This window comes from Hippoglossus hippoglossus, chromosome 7 (genome assembly GCF_009819705.1).
Source record: "Hippoglossus hippoglossus isolate fHipHip1 chromosome 7, fHipHip1.pri, whole genome shotgun sequence".
In the NCBI taxonomy this organism is placed as follows: Eukaryota; Metazoa; Chordata; class Actinopteri; order Pleuronectiformes; family Pleuronectidae; genus Hippoglossus; species Hippoglossus hippoglossus.
Genome location: NC_047157.1, coordinates 7,032,967 through 7,056,744, shown reverse-complemented (window position 1 = coordinate 7,056,744; position 23,778 = coordinate 7,032,967). Strand labels below are relative to the sequence as shown.

The window sequence follows — 23,778 nt, the reverse complement described above, 5'->3', positions numbered from 1 at the left end:
AATATCAAGAATTTGAATCACCACGCAAGTATTTTATAACCCTACAATCAACTGCCTTTTAAAGCATCTCATAAAGTTTTTGAATACATTTTCCAACAAAGTAAATAGAAAGAAATAAAGAAATTCATGTATACATTTAACAAGGTGTGCACACTTACACACGTTTTGTATTTGTCCATCTCAAATGTGTTGGAATTTCTAATCAAGTTTGTTGTCATGCTAACCTACATTTATTCATGAATATGCACTAAAATGAATAGTAATCAATAACATAACAGCAGTTAGTACGATAGGAATAGTGAATTTAGTTAAATATACTATACATAATTTAGAAACATTGAGAAACTGCAGTATAGCTTTTGATCCATATTGAGAGTATAGAATATTTGGGCACTGTTAGGCTGTTTCCAATACAAATAATTAACCTTTATTTGTACAAATGAACAAATTAACTTAAGTGGTACATTTACTCTAGTGTACATACAGATCCTTACTGTTCTCCCTTCCTTTTAGCCATGTAGAGCACTAACTCAGTTTGACAGAATTGGGGGTTTCTCGCCATATGCTGGCTCAGCTGTTGCTCCCAGTGGTGCTTCAGACTGGAATCCCCTGCACACACGTGTCTTTGGGTGTGTTTGTGTTCGTGCCTGCATGTGTGGTTAAAAAAAACGTTTATGTTGTGCTGCTCACTTGTACATCTAATTTGATCAGCTCCTTTTGGTCGGACTGAGCAGAGATTCAGCGTTTAAAAAGAAAAGAGAGCTATAAGTTTTGTTTGTCCACTTCTGTCACCACTGCTGGGTTACATGCATTTCTGTGTGTGGGTGTGTGTGGGTGTGTGTGGGAGGGTGCAGTAAAACCACACGCATACTTATTGGGCACATCTGTAGCTGTTGCGCTTGGTAACGTGTATTTTTTAAAGGTGTTGTCACAGATGATGTGATAATATTATCCAATATTGTCTGAATCTTGATTATTGCTTTTTTTTATGTTAGGGTTTAAATGCAAAGCCTTAAGGCGGTGGCGTTTTAGCTAAGTTGAAAGTGGTGTCCGAGCCCCTGCAGTTTTGGATTTCGCTCACCAAGTTGTTTCAGATGACAGTTTCAGTTTCTACACCTCAGGCCCAGGCCCCACTCTGCACATGGTTTCACATCCCAATTAGTGTAGTACAGTGGAGAATAGACAACAGGCTTCAGTAAGCCTCGGGGTGTAAATTCAACTGCTGCTGTGATATTGTGTATACGGTGTTCTATACAGTTTTCTGCCTGAATAATGCATTTTAAGCTGCAGTCAATTCAGTGGCTGAGGTGTTGTGTTACGTATTGTAAAAGAAAACTAAATGGCAGCTTGACAAAAGCCTCTGCATCAGTCCTAGTAGGGCTGTGAAGTCTTGATGCAGCATGACGCAGGAAATAGAAGAAGTGCTGTATGTAGGCATGCTATGTGGTCTTTTTCTGTTACGATATATAGAATTCTCTGAAAAAGAGAAGTGTGAAAAAGGATTTCAATGAAAACATGAACATTTCTAATTATTTCAGAGGCTTTGCTGTTGCAGTGAGTTTGCGTGGGTATCATTACAGATACTGCTTATCGAAACCAATCTATATTCTCGTTGATACTTCTTTCTAGAATTTGGTGCGAAAAATAAAGATATGACATTGACACATAGGAAACGATTAAACAGTTATTTTGATTGCGTTTTTCCAGAAATAACAAGTTAAATTGTTTCTGGAGTTTCCCGTATGAGGGGGACGACATTGCTCCAAATGTCTAGTCAACAAATGTCTGGTGATGTGCCTTAATGCTGCTTCACAATCAGAAGCTCCGCATCAAAACACCATCAAACAGCGCAACCTCACCTGACAGCAGCAGCTGAGTCATCCTTAGGGGTTGGTTGGAAATCAGAAAATACTTGTGAAATAAGAATGAACATAGCAAACCTATTGATTGTGATCATGATGGTGGATCATGATCCTGGTGGCAGCTGATTGTGGATCATGATTACTACTATTGCTTATATATACAATATGCCTACTCACCTATACTACAATTATTGGCAATAAATACCTTGATACACCTCTCCATCTTTTCTCATCGGTGTTGAAAATATTGTTATTTTGTTAATGTGCTCTGCTACATGTGACATCTGTTACACTTCTATCCTTCCTAGTAGAGGGATAGAAGTGTAACATGTGGCTCTCTCTGAGGGTTTCTATGTTTTTTGGTAGATTTTTCTTACTCTTGTTTCGGGTTCAGGAAAGAGGATGTCGCACCTTGTTTAGTCCTACGACACATATTGGGATTTACGAATATGGGCTGCAAATAAAATTTGATTGATTGATTGATTTTGGACCTGACCAATGAGGAACAGGTAACAATTTAGTACTGGCTCTTGATACCCACCCCTACTAGTGTTTAGCAACAACAACAGCTGTAGAGTTGCAGTTATCCACCATTTACCTCGTTATTTGAATCTCATTACACTGTAGTTATTGGAGCCTTCTCCCCAGTGTTTGCTCTGCACTGTCAGTATTCCTCATGTCAGTCCTTAATGCTGCCAACCAGCCAGAAAAATGGTTGTAAATTTGGTCTTTTACCTTTTGCAGAGGGGGAGTTTCTCGGTCTATGGCGAGTACTGCAGTAACCATGAAAAGGCTTTACGACTTCTCGTGGAGCTGAACAAGATCCCCAACATCAGGACCTACCTGCTGGTAAGACACCACTGCTCTTCTCCTCTGCATAACCTATCTGTCCTTCTCTTTGCAGTCGTCCTCCACCTCTAGATTCAACAAACTTTCAGAATTGTCATGAGCTTCCTTCCTCTTCTCGCTATGACTCTGACTTATCTCTTCCTCATATTGTATCACCAAATCTCCACGCTTTCATAATTTTATGTCACATCAGTTTTGCAAATCTTTGCCTCTACTGACTTCGTGTTTGTCTGCATCAGCCTCTCACCTATTTTCCTCCTGTTAGCATTACTGCCTTGTTCCTTTGCCCTATATTTATTTCCTCCTGTGAGTCCTCTGACTTTCTTTATCTGCCATTTATTCATGCTCCTCCTTCCCCTTTCCCTCCATCCTAACACCTGTATTTCCATGTTAACACTTGAATAAAGGGCAGAAACTGCAATAGGGTCGTGGGGTTCTTCCTGCCCGGACAGGATGTAGCCACCATCAAGGTCACTTTTGTGTCTTTCTTGTAGTGTTTCCGCTACCAGCTGCTTCCGTACTTTGACACCCAAACGTATGGGCCCCAGACAATGAACTTAGAATGGCCACAGGGCCTTTGAGTGGGGACCTAACAATGAAATCATCTGCGGATCCAGGGCCAGCCAGCTGTGGACTGTTGGCAGCCTTCTTGGGATTGGCCGAGAGATCTGAGGCCTTGCGTTTGTCGCTGCCTGATGGTTTGCTTCCATGGCATTATTCTGACCCACAGGACTGGAAACAGTGGGCTCAGTGTTGCTGTGTGCTTTGGCTTTTTGCTTCTCCTGGCCCAGTCATGTGCTGCCTAATTGGTCAGGTCTTATGCCACATTAATGCTTCCAAAATAAAATCACCACACAACATCTGGTTATGTATTGAAGCAGTTGTCAGGCCTGCTCAGTATTAAATCAAATATTGGACAAACATTTGTGTTTTGTGTAGCAACCATCAGCAAAATAGAAACAAGATTGATAAACAAAATTCGCAAAGCATTGTCTTTAAAAGGCATGATGAAAATACATGTGTTGTGTTTCTATTTTAGAAAGTAGAGCATATACGGTAGAATAAAGTTTTTCAATTCTTAAAGCGTTAACAATTAGTGTAAAATGTATTTCCACAGGCCCTTTTTTCCGCTGTGTCTAAATCCAGGGGAATTATTTTTCTTGATTAAACAATTTCCACGCTAATTGAATCATGCGATGGTGGGAGCTTCTGAAATTGTACGCAGAAAAGAAGTGTTAATTGCACTGGAACAGTAGAGAGAAGTGAAGTGAAAGCAAAAGGAGGTCAGTGTGAAGAGCAGAGGGAATTCTGTCTGCAGGCAGATTACAAATAAGCAGAGGATAATGGAGAGAGGAGGCTGAGGAAAACTTTGAAGGAACTGGGGTTGTGGGAGAGAAGGAACAAGAGAGAAGAGATTAATACATTAGGAATCTGTGAAATTTAGAAGTTGAGATTTTTGCTTTTTTTCCCATCAAATATGCCACCCCCCCCTCGCCACCCTCTCCTTCTCTCTGCAGTGCTGAAAGGAATTGCCATATGATTATAATGCTCCATACTGATCCCCTGCCTTCTTTCCCACTGGAGAACAGTCGAGGAGTTTATCTGCATGGCTGCTTTTGATCTTTCATCCCGTCCAATGAGCTCATAGCATACTGACAGCCTACGTTCCTGCAAAATTCAAGGCGTAGAGAAACCACGAGTGTAACTGTAACCCCCCACTTCTGAAGAAAACCTCTCCTTTCAACTGGTTCTGGGGGCTAGTTTCTAAAAGCCCAAATCTTCTGGGGAATGAGGAGACATTTATGAGGTTTCTTACTTAAAAAACATCAATATTTGTGAGGGTTTTTCAGTGGCACACCAGAAGAAATATAGTTATAATATAGTATAATAATAACAATAAACTTGATTTATATAGCACCTTTCAAAACACAAGGTGCTTTACTAGTAAAAATGAAGAATTGAAAGTATTGATACTATAGTATAATATAGTGTAGAGTAGTATACTATCTATACTAAAGTGTAGTATAGCATAGCATAGCATCACATTGCATTGTATAGCATAATATAGGACAGTACACAATAGTACAGTATTGTGTGGTGTAGTATAGTATTGTGTAGTGTAGTATAGTATAGGACAGTACAGTACAGAATAGTAAAGTAGAGTGTAATGTTGTATACAGTACAGTATTCTATTGTATATTATAGCATAGCGTAGTCAAGGTCATAGAGTTTTGTGTTTAAACAAGGTGCCATAGGACAGTGTTCTTTTTTATTTTTAATATCTTGGCTGTTGTTTTCTTGTGAGAGAAGAAGAAGGAAGATTTTTTTTTGATAAACAACAATAAGAGCCACAAACTCAATCCATGAAGCTACAAAACAACCAGAAGCTACTATTGAATTGCCAAAACAAAGGTTTGGTAACAGGATGTGGTCATTAATTAAGATAAGAAATGTTTTATACAGTAGATGTGGAAAGCTGACAAGGACTCTGTAACTGAAGCAATATGCCCCTTGAAAAAACAGAATAAGAAACAATTCAGATTAATCTTTAATTGATTTTCCACTGATTACTTTGCACAATATCCAAAGCATTATTTTCCTCTAATACAGTTGTAGTTTGATTTTTAAACATTCAGGGTTAGTAAATGTGTGTGTCTCTGATGAGATGTTAAAGAAGGTTTATTGGTATTCGCTTTTCAAACTTTATACTACAGAATGTGTCTTTTTGACTGCACTGTTTTAAACATTAAATATTTTTCATATTTAATGTTTGTATTTTTAAAGTGTGTAATATTGGTTGTGTTTTTTCTTCTTCAGCACTGTATGCTACTGGGAGGGAAGAAAAGCACCGACATTCCCCTGGAGGGTTACCTTCTCACTCCCATTCAGAGGATCTGCAAGTACCCTCTGCTGCTGAAGGTAGCGCACAAGTGCTGCAATAATGTCATGGCGCTGTTAACTAATAATATTAACGACAGCTTCCCTTTATTCATCTGTAAAGTTAAGTTGCATGGTATAAAACCAGAAACCTGTTTCCCCCAATATAGGAACTGCTGAGGAGGACCCCTAAAAAGCATGCAGACTATCCAGCTGTGGAAGAGGCTCTGCAGGCCATGAAGGCAGTGTGCTCCAACATCAATGAGACCAAGAGGCAGATGGAGAAACTGGAGGCTCTGGAACAGCTGCAGTCCCACATCGAGGGCTGGGAGGTGAGATCATCGAGGACGGAGTCGGGGAGAATGAGAATGGGGTCAGGGTGACACTAGCCATGAGGAGACCAGGATTAGTGCCATGACATTTAGAGAGTGAAAACTGAAGGAACGAGAAACGGACAGAGAATTATCACAATGAGTGCCCTTTTATTAGAGAATCCTGAAACGCAACACAAGTGTGTTTCTCAATGCTCCTATATCATAAGAATGACTTAAACAGCCAGACTTATTTTAGGAACGACTCAACCACCACAGGCTCTATCTATGTTGAGTTAAGCACTGTAGCAGCCAATTCACTGCTCCAAGCCCAGGGGCCACGGACGGGGCTTGGGAGCCGAGCGAAGGGTCCAGTGAATTTTTCACGCCTCCCTCACCCACCACAACAGAGGCCTTGTCTTAGCGGGCACCAATGGGACAATCCACCCACTCAGGGTGCTAATGGGGATGCCAACGGGCATGCTGCCCAATCAGAAGAGACCTAGGAAGCAGTGTGCTAGTCTCACATGCACTGGGAGGGTTACATGAGGGGATCTTGGGAGGATGGACCCAGAGAGTGGGCCCCTCTGGGACATCCCACTATCTGGGTTTCAAAACAGACCTCCTTTTCTTCCTGTCCCGGAGAAAAATGTCACCACTTGACCCTGATAACAAAAAACAAGAAATATTTATTTAGCCTCAGTATATTCATAGTAAAAGACCAGGATATGTTCTGGTTCCGCTTGTGACAAATAATCCAAATTTTGTCTTTCTATTCTGTGTTTGGACTTAAGCCACCATGATGTCCTCTCATCTTTATGTTATGTAAAACCCAAGTACAAACCAAAGCAGTGCTGAAGCAGTTAGCCAATCAGTGGAGCTGCTGACGGAGAAATTGTATTGAATGGTTTTGCTAATCGATTAGAATACAATTTTACAGGCAAAACACTCAAATATTACTATACTCCAGCTTCTCAAATGTAAAACAAATGCTGCATTACTCAGTTAATTATAATTCTAGATACTCTTTGGATGGTTTAAATGAGTTTTGGACTTCGTGGCGGCGCAGTGGAACACTGGTTAGCTCCGTCACCTCCCAGCTAGAACGATCTGTGTTGGAACTTGCTGGCTGCAACCTCTCTGTGTGGAGTTTCCATGTTCTCCCTGTGCTTGCGTAGGTTCCCTCACGGTACTTCAGTTTCCTTCTACCCTCCGAAGACATGCAGGTTGGCTCACAACTTGTAGGTGTGAGCAGTTGCTTGTCTAAGTATGTTAGCCTTGTGAAAGACTGACAAGAGCGTGTTCCCCACCTCCTTCTGTCTCTTGCTCAATGTCTGCTGGGATTGCCCCCTCCCCCAAAACCCTCAAAGGATAAGAGGTATACCTAATGGATGGATGGATGCATAGCAATGAATAATTGAAATAATAGTTGGATGCAACCCTGATAGCAAGTAGACACTTTCCTATTGGTAACAGGGTTAATGTTGTATGTATCACATATTGTATATCACACCAACGCCTTTGCTTTCACTGAGACGGATAAATCTTCTGCCTTTGGATTTAGTGTTACTGTGAGACACTTTCAGACTGGTAACTGCGTCAATGTTTGTCGGTTGATCATGAGTGATGATTGAACTCATATGATATGAGCCGTTAAACAGATCACAGTCAGCCCAAATTTATTTGGGGGCAAAACCTCAGTCAGACTGTAATACATGTATTAAAAGGCTACATCGATACCACAACAGAGTTTTGAAAGTAAAACGATCTCAGTCCACAATGTTTCGAAACTTCTCCGTTAAAGCGGCCCTAAGACAAGAAGGCAATTTCTCTGTTCTCTCTCCCTGAACTACCCAGTAAAAGCTTGGAAAGGCACTTCAGCCCGACCTTGCCCCTCCGCAGATCCTTCGACCGAACAGCATTAGTCTCACTCTCTCCAGCCACTCTCCAGCCTAATCACCTTCAGCCCTAATGGAAGAACCCGCTAGTAGCGCTGAAGAGGGGCCAGACGCATTACCGCTGCTCGTATGTACTGTGCACAAATACCGTGTATTTGTACATACATTATAAATGCAGGAAAGCGTCGACATGTCTGCAAACACAGAGAGCAAGACGTGCATGCATGTGTGCACATATGTAGGTCAGAGCATTCTCTTACGCCCACCCCCACCTCAGCTTTACATGAGGTTGAATTGATCGTCTGAAACTAAATCACCTCCCCAAACCCAGTCGGTATTCACCTTAAAAAAAGCTAATATTTGTTCTCTCTATGAACTCTGCGGTGATGAGCATACTTCATATGTATCTCTCTCTCTCTCTCTATATATATATATATATATATATATACTCATGGCAATCAATTATGGACGCTTGAGAATGGGTGTGGCCGCTCGGGGGTTTCCACAGGTGTCTTCAAAGACAACAGTGAAGTCCAGATCTGATGTGTGTGTGTGTGCCTGTGGGTATGTGGTGGCTACTCCACAAGCCAAAGGGGGGAGGTTGTCCTCAGCCCACACATGGGTGTATTTAGTTCCGGATGATTCGGAGTGGAATGATCCGGTTAACAGTGAGTAATGAGATGTCTTTTAACTTCATTAGTTTTAGTTTTCGGTAGCCGTGTTTTGGCAGCTTAGGTGAACCGCATGTATATACTACTCATCCTTTAAATTTCTTAATTGTTCCTGTTGTGATATTAGGAAATGGTTTTCATCTGACATTTACAACTTGGGCAGGAACACACCAGAATGCAGTTGCTCATTCGTGTGTCTGTATCTGTGAAAGCCGTTTATGTTCCCTAGTTGAAAATGTGAAAACGCTGGAAAAGATTTTCTGGAAATAACGAAGCCAAAATAATATTAGTCATTGGTTGTGAAGTCCAGCCACTTTGGGAAAAGGTTAATTAGACAGCAAGCTCTCGTCAATCGAGGTCAATCAGTCCCAGATTGATGTCGACAACTTCATTAACAAAGACTGACAACATTTCTAAATATACATTTTCAACATTTCAATAGTGAGTTTAAAATGAGAAAGATGCCTCTTCATGTTTGATCATTAATACTAATCTGATAATTCAGTACTGAAAATGAGGCAATACATGTTGAGTGAACAATCTTTTTGTTTGTCTCGACTCTTATGGCTCATTGTGTTGACTGTAAAAGACCAATATCACTGGATTGTGTCATTGTTCCTTATTTCACTACTTCAATAAGAAGGGTCTCGTCAGTCTTCAAAAGTTTACCACATCCTGTCATGGCTGCAGTGTATCAGATTGCATCTTCCTGAATAGTTGCAGAGGAATTAATTTGGCTTTAATGGTACATTTTAAGGCTTGTGGCACTTCTACCTACAATCTGCACTACCCTCTATACAGATACAGCTGTATTTTCATGTAAAAGGAGGCAAGCATGTCTGTGCAGTCTTTGTGCGTACATGTGTTTATATGCTGAAAAGAGAAGAAAATGACTATATTCCTACATAAGAATCCCCCAGGAAACTCTCAACTAGGCCAAGGTATAGTTTGTTGTGAGGCTGCCTCTGCCACTGAAGCTTTGGTGTCACTTGTTACGTGCTCAACGATTGACTAGCAAGAGGCTAACTCTCTTGGCAGAGAAGAGTGTGCAGTTAATCTGTTTGTAGTTTTGCATTGGGCCTAAATTTGAAGTTAGGTGGGGGACAGCCGTGTTTACTTTTTCCTATAATCGACTGTGGAATGAAAACAAGTTGTTCACAGTGCCAGAGTTGGATTTCGTATTGTTTCGTTAAGGTTGACAAGGACGAATATGTCCTATTTTGCAATTCCCTACCTGAGGTTCCATGTTCTGCTCAGACAAAATAAGTTGTGGCTACATAAAATAACCATGAACACAAAAAGTGGATAATTATAATGGTTCTGACGGATGTAAATCACCTTGTTGTGTCAAATTGAATATCTTAATACTCACTTCTGTTTCAATCTTTTTCTCTCTCCAGGGAACCAACCTGACAGATATCTGCTCAGAGTTACTGCTTCATGGAAATCTCCTTAAAATCTCAGCAGGCAATATCCAGGAACGCGTCTTCTTCCTGTTTGACAACCTTTTGGTTTACTGTAAGAGGAAGTCCAGGTAAGAAATGCAACATCCACACAACTTTTACAGTAGCTACCACAACAGCATGTCAGAGGAGCAGTTACAAAACATTTTTATTGACCAACTAAGGAAGCCAGGCGAGGAAAATCTGGAGCAAAAAGTCCACATTCCTATGTGTGTTGACACTTTTTTAGAATGCAAGCAGAACAAAAACACCTACACGAGCCTGCAGCACCCATACCTGTGTCTGTGCATGAATGTGCATGTGTTGCAAACACAGCTTCTCTTTTTACTACGGCACTGGCATCAACGGATGTTTTCCCTGCCTGAGTGTAACCACAGTGTTGTCCCGTTTGCTAGGGTTTCTGGCAAGAAGTCCACCAAGAGGACCAAGTCTATCAACGGGCCCCTCTATGTGTTCAGAGGCCGAATCAACACAGAGGTGATGGAGGTGGAAAATGTGGAAGATGGAACAGGTTTGTGTTTGTCCGGCAGCGTTGACTTTGGAGAACGTCTATATGTCCATTCATGCAACTCTCCGGGGACATTTGCTTAAATTATTATGCATTCCTGATGTAATGCAGCTGTACTTCCCAAACTGATGGTTTATTCACTTTAATAGCTTATAACTTTTTTACACCAAAATTAGGAGGTATACGCGGTTTTAAACATGAGTAAACCCTTTTAAAAAAGGCCACTTTAACGCCTTTCCCATTGCAAGGAGAGGCGTTTGCCTTTCTGTTTTTCCCCCCAATGTGTTATGTTCGACGTCACAAATGCAGCGGAAACTGAGGCGCTCTCTCGCCATGCTGTCTTGCCCGATGAGTATGTTCACCTTGGTTTCTCGTTTCCATCACTGCTGATCAGAGTTGGAGTGGATGCAGATTTAATCAATTTCCATTGCAGACAAAAGCCAGATGTTGGTGGGTGTTAGTGGAAAAGGGGCTTTTGGTAATATAGAAATGTATATTGTGCAGTGAAAGTAATAATTATGACTTTCAATTTGCTAACTGTTCTCATTTTTCATTTCACACTTTAGTTCATGACAGTTCTGCAGTTTAGTAACTGTTCGTTGGATATGAATCAGGTACTTGTTGACAGTTTGGGTGGAGTATCATACTTGCACCTACTTTCAAACAGGATGTAGCTTGCACCTTCTTGTTCTTTTGATGTCAGCTATAGAGGTGCAACAGCAACCCAGAGCTCAGTTATACACTTGACATCTCGTATTGGGTGAAATATTTTGCAAGAGATGGGCTGCTTATCGTATTACTGGTAGCGATACCGTCGACACAATGCAAATTTTTGCTGTTGCGGTTTTTGTGCGAGCCCCCGTGCAGGGCTTGTTGTCTGCTGGTGTAGAAACACATCTTCCTCTCTCTCGCACGTTTCCTCTTTTTTTTTCTCTCTCTTCTGCACTGGCAGAATATTTTTGCAAGATCACGTGCCTTTTTTTTCTGCCTCTTGGTGCGTCATATTTAGGCTGCTCGAGGGAAAACCACAAACAAAAACATGCCATATTCACGGAACTCTGGGGTGCCACCTTGAAAATGCGCACATGAACTTTAAACACAGATAACCTGATTACTAGTAAACTAGTAAAACAGATGTGAAATGTGAGAGTACATGGAACTAGAAATAAAATATTCAAGTTGTTTCAATAATCCAGAGCAATAAAAAATATGCTATAACCTAAAATCATACGCTTAAAATGTTTTTCTTCATATCTATATTCAAGAGTCTGGTCCTTGAGCAGGACTTATTGATTTCACGTTCAGATTTGGTAATCCTTTCACTTATAACCCTGTCTGCTCTTGGATTTCTCCAAGATGATTTTATCATCTGCACTTGGATTTTCTTGTGCAACAATTCTGTCAAAATTCCCCAACCAATAGAAGGCCAGGTGTAGCGATGTCTAATTAAATTCCACCGCTCTCATTTTGGTTGTTTTTGCTTTTGGCACTATTTCCATACAACACAGGGGGAAAAGAAACAGGGCGGCAGCTATTTTGTTTTTATAGTTGCTCGCAACAGTGTTTTCATGAAGTATAGAAAATCACTTGAAATCCTTTATTTTGCTGCTCCATGTTGACCAGGTACCTGCTGGACTCCTCGTTGTTTTCCTTCCAGCAGATTGACAGGAAGGTAGAAGTACTTAAACCCAGTTAAAGTAACCACCCGTAAGACATAAAGCCAACTTACCCACAACGAGGGAGGGGGAATTTCCCATTTCAATACCTCACCTGGCATTCTGTTGGTCGGGGAATTTTGAAAGACTTGTTGCACAAAAAAGATCCAAGGAAATCTATGCACAAGCAGGGTTATTTGAGTGCAAGCACAGGCTTTTGAGTAAAAGCATTATAGAATCTGAATTGAAATCAGTAAGTCCTGCTCTTAAACCGAATGACCAAATTCTTGAATAAAGAAAGGGAAAAAAACTAAGCTGACATGATTGTTTGATTATTATTATCGTAAATGTAGTTTATATTTTCAAAAATTCTTAATGTCCTCCTCTTCACTGACTCATCCAGCAGCTCTCTGCCCAGATAAATGCCACCCTACAAGTCTCAGCAAGTCCTTACTAAAATCCAATTTCTGTCCCAGTGGCTAAAAAGAGAATACACTCTGTAGTATCCGTGTCCCAACCCAGTTCCCTTCTCTTCCAGAGCAGAGGGAGCAGCTCCCTGTGGGGCCTGAATTCTCAGATCTATTTATATGACCTTTGAGCATGAGACTAATGTACCCCATTACCAGCGGTCATTCATTATTCAGTGGCCGCTCACCTGCAGCTAAATGGATATATAATTAGAAAGGGGTGCGAGGGGAGATTTCGTTGAGTCAGTGGAAAGATGTTTTTTTTATTGCTCTCGAGGTGCATTGTGTTTATCTTTTTAATGATGTTGTCAATCATTGCTTGAGTGGTAAATGCACACAAGAGAAAATATGAATGTCAAATTGCACAACATCTTTATGATTTAATTACGCTCATTTTCACTCCCTATATTTACCACTGGGGTCAGTGTTTATCGTCTGTGATTTTAGTTGCAGCGTGAGAACACCAAAAACAAAAAGCAGTTATTTATTATAATTTATATCATAGTTATTTTATTTTTTTATTTTAATAAGATGATTAGTTTCAAGTATAACCCTAAACCCTAAAGACCATTAGAAGACTAAAAAGAATAATAGCTCACTCTGCTCCATAATTAAGTCTTTTAATATTATTCATTATGACCTCTCACCCATTTAAAAAATTAATTGCTTCATTCATTCTTTCTTTTTTTTTTTTTTTTTACCTTGCAGCGGACTACCACAGCAACAACTACACAGTGACGAACGGCTGGAAAATCCACAACACTGCGAAAAACAAGTGGTTTGTCTGCATGGCCAAAAATGCCGAGGACAAGCAGAAGTGGCTGGATGCCATTTTGAGGGAACGGGAGCAGAGAGAGAGTGAGTAACATTTCTTTTTAAAGGCCATTTTACGGCTTAATGGAACTTAAAGCAGAAAACCAGAGACGATTTCTTTATACTTGAGTTTCCCGCCCGCAGAACTCCCCCATATTTCCCCATCAACCATGTTTTAAAAGGAAAGTTGTTTGCTTGGGCTGTGGTAATAATAATGAGGCTTTTCTTGGTAAAACAGCAGAAGTGACCTTCAGTAATTGAGCCGCAACAATTAAAGAGAATCATTTGTCCTTGCTGTTGTCGTGAACGCCCCCGTTGTCGTGATTGACAGCGTCACTTACGTTGACAAGTCCCAGCAGCCGCTGCTACAGAGCAACAGTTGCCAGTTTATTAAAACTTTATCAATATTGAATGTATCTCGTGTCCAAATCTCACTAAATTCAGCACTGAATTTTATCGGGCCCTTTACAATACGCATGTACTTTACAACAGATGAACGATGCAGATTGTAGACATGTGAAATATAGAGGAGGCTCCCACTCTTCTCCCCCTGCTGACTCTGTTTGATTTGTTGAGCTCCAAGATCTTCATATTTTATTTTGTCTTCATTGTTTCAGCTTCACATGATACTTAAATGTCCTTCCATCCTTCCCTATCCTGCTGGTTTTGGTCTTTTCATTCCTTGCAGTCATGCTGATGTGCTGTGTTTCCTTCTCTTGAACTCGTTGTATGTTGCCCTGCATGTTGGTGCCACCTTAGATTCACAAACCATCAGCCCTCCCTCAGCTGGCACACAGTAATGACCTCGTGCTTCTGACCTGGATACAGTGTTTGTGCCCTACGGTTATGTCCCACCTTGAACGAGCTGCCTGCTTTTGTTTTGTAAATAGAGGCTTAGGTGACACGACGTTCACAGTTGGCCTGGATGACCCGTGCACCGAGCAGAGGCTGCTATCTGCTCTTGACTTTCAAGGAATCAGTGCAGTGGCGGTATTTTGACTGATTAAAGCTCTGGGTGGCAAGTAAATCAAATGTCTCATTCACAAACAGCAGATGCGCTAAAAACAGCACCTTGGTCTCACGCCTAAAATAGAAATGCCAGAGCAAGTGAAGTGCAGTTGCATAAGACACCTTTAATTAATCTGCATCTATTTTTACTCTAACAAGAGTTACTGTCACCGACATTAAACAAAGCTGTATCCATTCCAGTGTGTTTTGCAGAATGTGGAACGTCTTTTAGTTTTTAATGTGCGGGAGATCAAAAGTTCAAGTCTCATCCAAGAGTCCACTCAGAGATTTACTTTAAAAGCACTGATGGTGAATAAAAGCCTGAGCACCACTAGTGTAAGATTAGTAATGCAAACGGATATTCTTGTTGCTCCCAAAATTGTTTTCCCGGCACCGTGCGACTTCCCTCTTTTGCCTTCAAATCTGTCCCCACCTGTTCAGCACCGGCCATCTGTCTTTGTAACGTCCTGTGCATTAAATGGTGTGAGAGGCTTTAACCAGATTTGGTGGCGGTGCACAACAGGTCACCTGATAGCTTTGATGGCTTCAGATCAAAACTCTATTGAAAATGATTTGGGCTGATTATTCCCATGTGCTAATTGGTTTAGCTTAGCACTTTTTGTGGTTTACACCCATCAAGTAGAACATGTTGTAGTGTTGTAAATTAGCCATACTGATTTGGATCTTGTTTAAGTAAGTATTGGACAGCAGCCTTCGGGCTCACCAGCATCAGATCCATCGATGAAAGGGTTTCAGAGTACAAGTAAGTATGAAGGAGTGCACTACAGCTTGCGGTGTTAAGTTTCAACCTGGCGGAAATCGACCTGAGGCTAACAGATGCCAGATCAGTCACAGTGCCCAATTTCCCCACACTCTCACTTTCTATTACTCGCTCACCAGTTTGCTCTGTGCTTCCTTCTCTCTCAGCCTCTCTACTCCAGTCTAGACAGCTACATTATGATGTTTGAATGCAATAAATCCTGGTAACATTTTTTTTTTTTACCTCCTCCCTCCTTCATGAATTATTGCTTTGACCTTTTCCATGTAATGCTGTTGTTCTTCCCTGTCTCATACATGCTGTCTCGCCTCAATAGGCTTTGATTGTTCAGCAACTGCCAGCTGGAGGTGTTCCGTCTGATCATTGTTTTCATGGAAGTGCAGGGAAAATGCGTGGGTGGGTCAGATAATGCATTGGGCCATTAGCTCATGCCAGTGAGCGAGCGCAGGCAGGAAGACGAGGAGCAGCTCAAGACAAACTCTGACAGCTGGAGCAGAAGCTGAGGGGCCTCGGAGCCGGACAGGCCCCGTCTGTTGTTCAATGACACTCATTGTTTAAGTGTACTCCAGCTGCTGTCAAATGAAATAAAACCCCACCTCCATCACAGGCTGCCAGCGCGGAACGCCAACGTCTCAATGGGAAAATTGGATTCCAGCGTTGGCCATTTAACTTTTTTCACATTGTTTGTCCCACCCTGCTCCCTCTCAGTCGGTCAGACCCCCAGCCCAAACATTTGCCACTCAACCTTTTTACCTTCTATATAACGATAAATTAATTGTTCCCAGATGCTGCAGATATATGAGATGTACTTTTTTAAGCACGCTATAGCTCGTAAATGAGAAAAGTTTACAGTCAATTGTAGCAGCTTAATGTGCCTCTCGGCCCAGTTAAGCAGCTTTGGGAGTCACAGTGCAGCAGAGTTGAGTTGCCCGAGTCAGAAAGTGTCATGGTGCAATTCAGAAGTTCATCAATCTCGGCAACGAGGTTAAGCAGCTCAAACAGTGTGCTCCCTGGAGAGCGTTTATTGGGCAGCAGGGCCTTACAATAGGCCCTCACATGTTCAGCTTTAACACAGAGGAATAACAGTTCACCAAACAGCACAGGAACAAGATCAAGATAACTATACCCTCCTGAACTTTACTCACTCTAAAGACAACTTGTCTAGAGGAGATTAACATCTGGGATTGTTTCAGAGGATTGTGGGAGACCCCAGCAGCCATGCTGTGATCCTGGCTTCATTCCATATGCACAATACCAGAACACAACCAGGCCGTCCAAGCAAAGGCCTGTTTGTCTCTTCTAACAGCACCATGACAGCCTTTGGCTTTTGGGTTTAAGATGTGTAGATAGCAACAGAAAGGAAGTTGAAATAAGTGTTCTTTTATGGGTGAGCTCAATCTTTCTTGGCATTGTGATACAGCCACTTTAATGGACTGAGATTTTGTTTACTCCTTTATTTCCCTCCCCTTGTCTTTTGTCTCTCGAACCCAAAAGATGCTCACCCTGTTGAGGGTTAAGTGCATAAAATATGGCAAATCCTCTTGAATCAGATTTGTCTGTCTCTGTTATCTGCAGGTCTCAAACTGGGCATGGAGCGGGATGCCTACGTGATGATTGCAGAGAAGGGGGAGAAGCTCTACCACATGATGATGAGCAAGAGCAGGCACCTGATAAAGGATCGACGCAGGAAGCTCAGCATTGTGCCCAAGTGCTTCATGGGGAAGTGAGTTTCTTTGCCGCCGCAGTGTCTGGTTTCCCCAGGTTCCATGAATGTGACTGCAATGCTATGCTGTTCACAAGGGGATCTTTACAAATTGTTGTTACATAAGATCAGCGGGATTTCAAAAGAGCTGGTATCCAGCTTCCCCGAGTCCTGGCAAAATGCCTAAACTGTTTTATCCCTGCATCCTCTTGCCTGTAATGAGTCCCCACCCCCCTCATAGTCTGCCCTCATGAGTTATAGTAAGGGCCAATCTTCTCCACACATACACACTGCCATCCATACTCTCATTACCAGAGGACCTTTAACTAAAGCTCTGCAACAGGCTGTTTGTCTCTCTGTCCCCCTGATGTTTCAGTGCAGTGAATATTCGATGAGAGACCTGCTTAAGTTTCCCTCAGTATCTCCACATACCCAACAGCATTTGTGAGATCAATTAAATTAAATTAAATCAAATCTGTCTGGCACCACCTCGGGGTAACAACAAATTAACTGGAATGTAATGGGGACTGCTGACTGGTCCTGTAAAAAGTGATTGGGTTTAACACCGCTGACATGACCTCTCCGTATATTTTAATTTATTAAATACATCTTGCATATTAGATAGCTTTTTCCAACAGGTAAATGACTACTAGAATGAACATCAGTCCCATAAATATGATATCCCTATAATATTTATTTATTAACTGGGAAATTACTCAAAATGTCTCACTATGTTAAATAAAGTGATAGAAAATTCTTGGAACCACTCTGTCCTGATCTGTGCCAAATTTAAAAGGGTTCTGTCTTGGCCCATGTCCCATCCTTTCACAGAGCGTCATGGAAATCTGTTCAGTTGTGTTTGTGTAATCCTGCTGACAAACAAACAAATCAACCAACCAACAAACAAACATAACCCTCTTGGCGAAGGTAATGATGATACGTTGACTAGTGTCACATCAACCAAACCACCAAGAAGTGATTTTAATTAGTTCCTCAAAAATCTAATGTTGATAAGAGATCCGTCCTCGTCTATGTGGTGTTCTCAGTGTCCAATTAAATTGATTAGATCGAATTACATTCTGCGTGTGTGCGTGCGTGTGTGTGTGTGTGTGTGTGTGTGTGTGTGTGTGTGTGTGTGTCTTCCCTGTCAGAAGACACACACACTGTATTAAGAACAGTTCATTATTACTGTCCTTAAAGGGATATAGTGTTTCTTCTCCCATCATTCACTTGTAGGTCAAAGTTCAGAGTCAGTGCCATGGCAGCAGCAGATGGTTCCGACTCCCGTGTTTGCCAACATGTCACTGACTCCTTTCTTTGCCTCATTCATGTGCTCTCAGTCTAGTTTGTCTGCCTCTTTCACTCCTTCCACTTTCGCTTCCCACTATCTCCCATTTTTCTCACTTTATCGCTCAGCCATTTCCTGCCGATGAGTGCAACCCACATTAGCTCTGCATTTGTCTTGCTGATGAAATTAGTGTCATGCACAGTTTGAGTGCACGTTGCATTAAGCACAGATACCGCCTGCCAATTTGACAGCACCCCATCGCCTTGATAGTATAATTCCATCATTTGTCTTCCATCTACATGGAAAAATGGTCTGTGTTAACACACTTTACATTTTCTTATTGGATAATTGCTCCTTTTTTTGTCATGCGAGTGCACGTCTAGCATCAATAGCACTATTTTGAGTGATGATTGATCAAACAATTTCCTTGTATTGCTTTGTCCTCACCTTTTTGTGCTGAGGAGAGATAGAATTTGGGTTCAGCTGTTAACTGACACAATTGCAGCATTAGCTTCTGCTCCAATAGCTTTTCATTGTAAAAATATTTGCTTGCCCTCTCTGGGAATATGCATTAGCTCTGTCTCAATGCCATACTACGGGATATTTCAAAGCAGCCTATGAGTTTCGCTGTGCGCCGTTGATGCACACCATCGTCCCACGATGCAACACACAAAGGAAATGGAGCAAATTCAGATAAATAGCGATGAGATCTTAGAAAACACAAGATTAAGTGTTTGGAAAAAGAACATTTTGTGTTGTCTGGGTGAAGTTTAGTCTCCAGTGGCCCTTTAAAGTTGCAGTTTGCTGTAGAATGGCGCACATATTGTGTAATAGTCTGTAAGTAGATGCAGTAAAGTTTGTTGATTTTTGTCTTTAAACAGCGCATTATGAAGATTACTACATTAGTATAGTAGTACTTCATACTGTTTATGATCACTGTAACAGGGTGCCAGTTTAATGAACAATTCTTCAGTGACAGAAATGTGATCAACAAGCTGACATCCCCACCAATCCATTAGCTCTGTCTTCTACAGCTAAGGATGTGTTTGTCAATTTGTCTTTTCCTCTCTATCTTGTACACACACGCACGCATGCACGCGCATGCACGCGCACGCACGCGCACGCACCTTGTATGCCTGACATTTATGAACCATAAGTATTCAGAGACATGCGTTCATGCATCCACTTTATGACATATCCACACATAAAGGCAGTGACACACACACACACACCAGCTCTCCAGTTCACTGCATTATTATCCGGGAAATTTATTTTGCTCTGCAGCATAAAAGACGAAGAAGGGGAGAATGTAATTTTCTCCTTCAAACATTTGTTCAGTGCATACTGACTGTGAAAAGACTGTCGCAGCGCTTGGATTTGGACGGTTGATCCATGAATCAAAGTCTGTGTGAGGCATATTTGTAGCTACAGATATGGATATACACAGAATATTGTGTGTGTGTGTGTGTGTGTGTGTGTGTGTGTGTGTGTGTGTGTGTGTGTGTGTGTGTGTGTGTGTGTGTGTGTGTGTGTGTGTGTGTGTGTGTGTGTGTGTGTGTGTGTGTGTGTGTGTGTGTGTGTGTGTGTGTCACTGTGGTCAAAGTAGTTCATTAAACACATATATGTACATAAAGGTCAGCTCAGCTTCAGAATGAACGTCCCTGGTTGTGTCAGTTGAGCCTACTGAAACCAGCAGTCTCTGCTTTAACGTGTAATGTAAACACTATATGCATGTGTCATAGAAATCCAATACAAGCAATACTCGCTTCTGTTGGGAACAGCATTCCCATATTATCTGTGCTTTATGTGTGTAGAGATCTGACAAGGCTTATTAAAGTAATAAATCATGATCTTCTCAATCTTTCTATGTGGTTTCAAACAAACAAGCCGTTCTTAAATATCAAGTCTAAATTCATCTTATTTAGAGGAAAGGAGAAATTGAGAAAGTGAGCAAATGGAACTTCATATTCATAATGTAAAAATAAATACAGTGCATTAACATGCTGTTTGGGTAATAAGAGACTTAGTCAATGTTCTGTTGTTAAAACATTTGATTTCCAATAAAAATGACCTCTTTATTCTTCCTGCTCTGTATTTTTTCAGTTTTACTTATATATGTTTTTTCTTTTCTTTAAAACTAATATATAACCCTTATTGACGAGTTGTATGCTTTTTATGATTTTCTTCGTTGAATACTTGGGTGTGGTTTTCATATACGCCGTTACTGGTTTGTACTACACCCCAGACAGATTTTTTTACATTTCACTTTCACTTGTTTTGTATTAATGCTGTGTAAGTTAAACTAAACCAAACCAAACCAAACTAAATCATAGCCACAGTCAGTCATGTATTGTGCTGTGGTTGTCAGCTCATTCTTTATTGTGATTTAGTCAAGTGGTTCCCAAACCTTAGGTGGTGTCCTAATTATAGTATATATAAAATAATCCTTACTTTCCCATTGTACATTGTTTTCACTGAATATATTTACAATACAAATGATTTGATTGTCTTAGGTTTTTCGAAAGTGCGCCTTGATTGATGATTATGAACAAAAACAACTACTTTAAAAAATGAAATAAATAAAAAATGTAAACAGTGAATAGATGATCACATTAAGAAACCACGCCTCATCATGTGCTTCCTTGTCTTGTGCCCTCAGTGAGTTTGTGTCATGGCTGATAGAGAGCGGAGAGATCAGCAAACCCGACGAAGGGGTCAACCTGGGACAAGCTTTGCTGGAAAATGGTATCATCCACCATGGTGAGACCAAACGAAACCTGTTATTTCTCTCTACCTCTCTCTCCCCTTCATATACTCTGTATTTCTCTTGCTTTTTCTTAAAACCTCTGTCATCCTCTATTCTTTGTGTGGCTTTCCTCATATTTGATGCTCTTTATATTTCCCCCTGTCATGTTTTTATTATGATCGAACTTTGTTTTGTAACCTCATCCTCGCTTGTTCTTTCTTCTTGAGAAATGAGACACACATGCACACGCATACACAAACAGCTATAAATAATGTATGTATACACTTGTCCAGAGTCGTACTGAAGGGGCTCTTGTACATAGCAAGTGTAGACCACTGTCAGCATTTATACCCACTGCTCCCCCTTGCTGAGCTCCAACGTTCATATTCCTTAATACCTGTGGAAAATCCCCCGAAATCCTCGCTCACAGGAGCCTGCAGCCACAGATTCAGTGATGACATGCAGGGCTCTGTTGGATAAAAGTGGGACTTTGTGTGAAAACTGGAGAGGCTCATGCCCTGCAGGCAAGGTGTACAGTAGGCATCACCACTTAGTCAGTGAAAAAGAAATTGTCAGCGACAGAGCAGTTGTGTGACAGAGTGGGGAATTGAATCTGTCAGTCGACCACTACTGACTTGTGCTGTAGTTCTGTTAAGAGACAAGGATAGACGGTCAACCACGTGCATTTTATCGTACAAAATGCAAACTTTGTTCAAATAGCTGTGCATGTTTGAGCCTGTAAACAAACCAGTCCATACTTGTGGACACAATGTTTGCAGTTTTGATGTCTCCCATAATTTCATCCATCGTTCTCGTCTACTTCAAATTCCACGTTGGACGATTTACAGCAACGGATTTCGTGGTGCGTCTTTTGGGTTTTTGCGAGGGTTTTTTAAGTCTAGACTGAGAAAAACACTAGCTTGTTTGAGCCCATGCCAACTTGTTGTGGTGGAACCAAACTGCCTCTGTTTGGCAGGTTTCACTCAGCGTGCGTGTGTGTGTGTAATGGTCCTTTTCCATTTACGTACTCATAACCAATGTTGGATTGATTATGAGTACGGAAACTTGTTGTGGATGTTTCTGGGTTTATTAATGCTGGTTTGGAGATTTTTTTAATGAGGATTGGCAGTTGTCTGCTGTGTTACATATTTGAATGTCATGGCCAGCTCAACACAAACAATAATAACATGTGCAGTGTTGCCACTTACTTACCCCAATACCCTCAGTAAATGAAATACCTGTGTGATTGCACTTTTAGCTTACACTCCCTTTTGCAAAATGTATTTGACTTAGTACAAGTATGATTCAACTCTGACGTAAACAAATATTGAGTAATTTCAGTGGCATGTGCGTGTGTGATCTCGAAAGGAAATATGTAGAGAAAAAAAAGAGAAGTGAGCGATTGTACATTTCTCAGATACTCTGTAGTCACACCTTTTGGATTATTAACCCTTAATCCCCTAAATATTTTGGAGCCCAACGGAGGTGACGCTTTCTCTCTCTGGTGATATTTCAGTGTCGGACAAGCACCAGTTCAAGAACGAGCAGGTGTTGTACCGCTTCCGCTACGACGACGGCACCTACAAGGCGCGCAGTGAGATGGAGGACATCATGTCTAAGGTAACTGTCATTCTGCTCCTGGATATCCTCACTGGTGTTTGAAATGACGTGTAGAAAATAAACGAGGAAGTAAGGAAAAATATTATATAAATAATATAGTGAATACAAATGCTGGGTTGAAAATGTCACATTTGTGTCACGTATTGAGGTGTGAGTTATATTCAAAGACTTTTACCTAAAGACTTGATGATGGTTATGACTTTACCAACACAACTGTGCTGACAGTGCATATTTTCAATGGATATTCAAAAACAAATTGGCACGGTTTCCTACTAGCATTTGTTCATCATGTAAATTTGTATTGTAAGTCCACATAAGCATACACCTCAGTGAGTGCTCTTTAATAATTTATGCAAATCATTTGACGGTTTATGCACATATTCAAATACAATCCCTGGAGGAACTAAATCCCTCCTCAAAGAAAATTTAATCAAAAACTTAATTCCCCAAAATGGCACAAAGGTTAATAATAAATATAAGTTGGTTGCGTCGGCTTGCATCTGTTCTCAGTCCCCGTTTCAAGAAATGAAATCTCTTGTCCTGGGGCCATGCTTGTACTTGTTTACTTAAGGCGTGTATCTTCTCTGACTCAGCGGCTCATTTCTTTCCCTCTGGTTTTAGGGCGTCAGGCTGTACTGCCGCCTTCACAGCCTCCACACGTCTGTCATCAAGTAAGTACCTGCCCTCCTCCCTCCTCATATGCTAATGTCCCTACGATCCAGGTGCGATGATGCATATTCATGAAGGGTTCACTTCACCTTTTCTGTAATGACTGAACAAACAGTAGTGCTGCCAAGGATGACAAACCAATCAAACCTCTTTCCCCTCCAACTCGGACACCGTGCTGTGTTCGAGCGGCTACGGGTCGATGTGTTCAGGATTCAGTTCAGCTAGGATACGACGAGTTTTTATGACTGGAGGTTTGTCTTTAAGGTTTATGAAGGTTTTTTTTTTTTAATCTCTACAGTGTTGTGGGTTTGTTGGATATTCATAAATTAACTACTTTATATTTACATGACTTAGACCAAATAATGCTGTAACATTTTTTAAAACCCCATCAGTCACTTTTTATTTGTTGTTCAAGCTCTCTCCCGCTTTCATAAACATAAATACACACAGACCTTCTTTGACTTTCTTGCGTACATATGCAGTTCACGTGCTGAGAAATATAAACACTACAGTGATAAACACGTACACATAAATCCCCATCAGGAGCCCCTACAAACGTAGCACTCCAGCAGCCCTTATTTGTTCCTTTAAAC

The 23,778-nt window shown here is 41.1% G+C and overlaps 1 protein-coding gene across 2 annotated transcripts in view; it reads left to right on the top strand.

Annotated features, from left to right (window-relative positions):
- prex1 (phosphatidylinositol-3,4,5-trisphosphate-dependent Rac exchange factor 1) overlaps positions 1-23,778 on the top strand; it is an 85,627-nt gene that overhangs the window by 23,794 nt on the left and 38,055 nt on the right. For both annotated transcript variants that reach the window (XM_034591677.1, XM_034591678.1), the window contains exons 4-13: positions 2,607-2,711; positions 5,529-5,630; positions 5,759-5,920; positions 9,869-10,002; positions 10,327-10,442; positions 13,270-13,419; positions 16,736-16,883; positions 20,810-20,910; positions 22,413-22,516; positions 23,138-23,187. In XM_034591677.1, the coding sequence (XP_034447568.1) occupies positions 2,607-2,711; positions 5,529-5,630; positions 5,759-5,920; positions 9,869-10,002; positions 10,327-10,442; positions 13,270-13,419; positions 16,736-16,883; positions 20,810-20,910; positions 22,413-22,516; positions 23,138-23,187 (1,172 nt within the window). The remainder of the gene's footprint in view (positions 1-2,606; positions 2,712-5,528; positions 5,631-5,758; positions 5,921-9,868; positions 10,003-10,326; positions 10,443-13,269; positions 13,420-16,735; positions 16,884-20,809; positions 20,911-22,412; positions 22,517-23,137; positions 23,188-23,778) is intronic.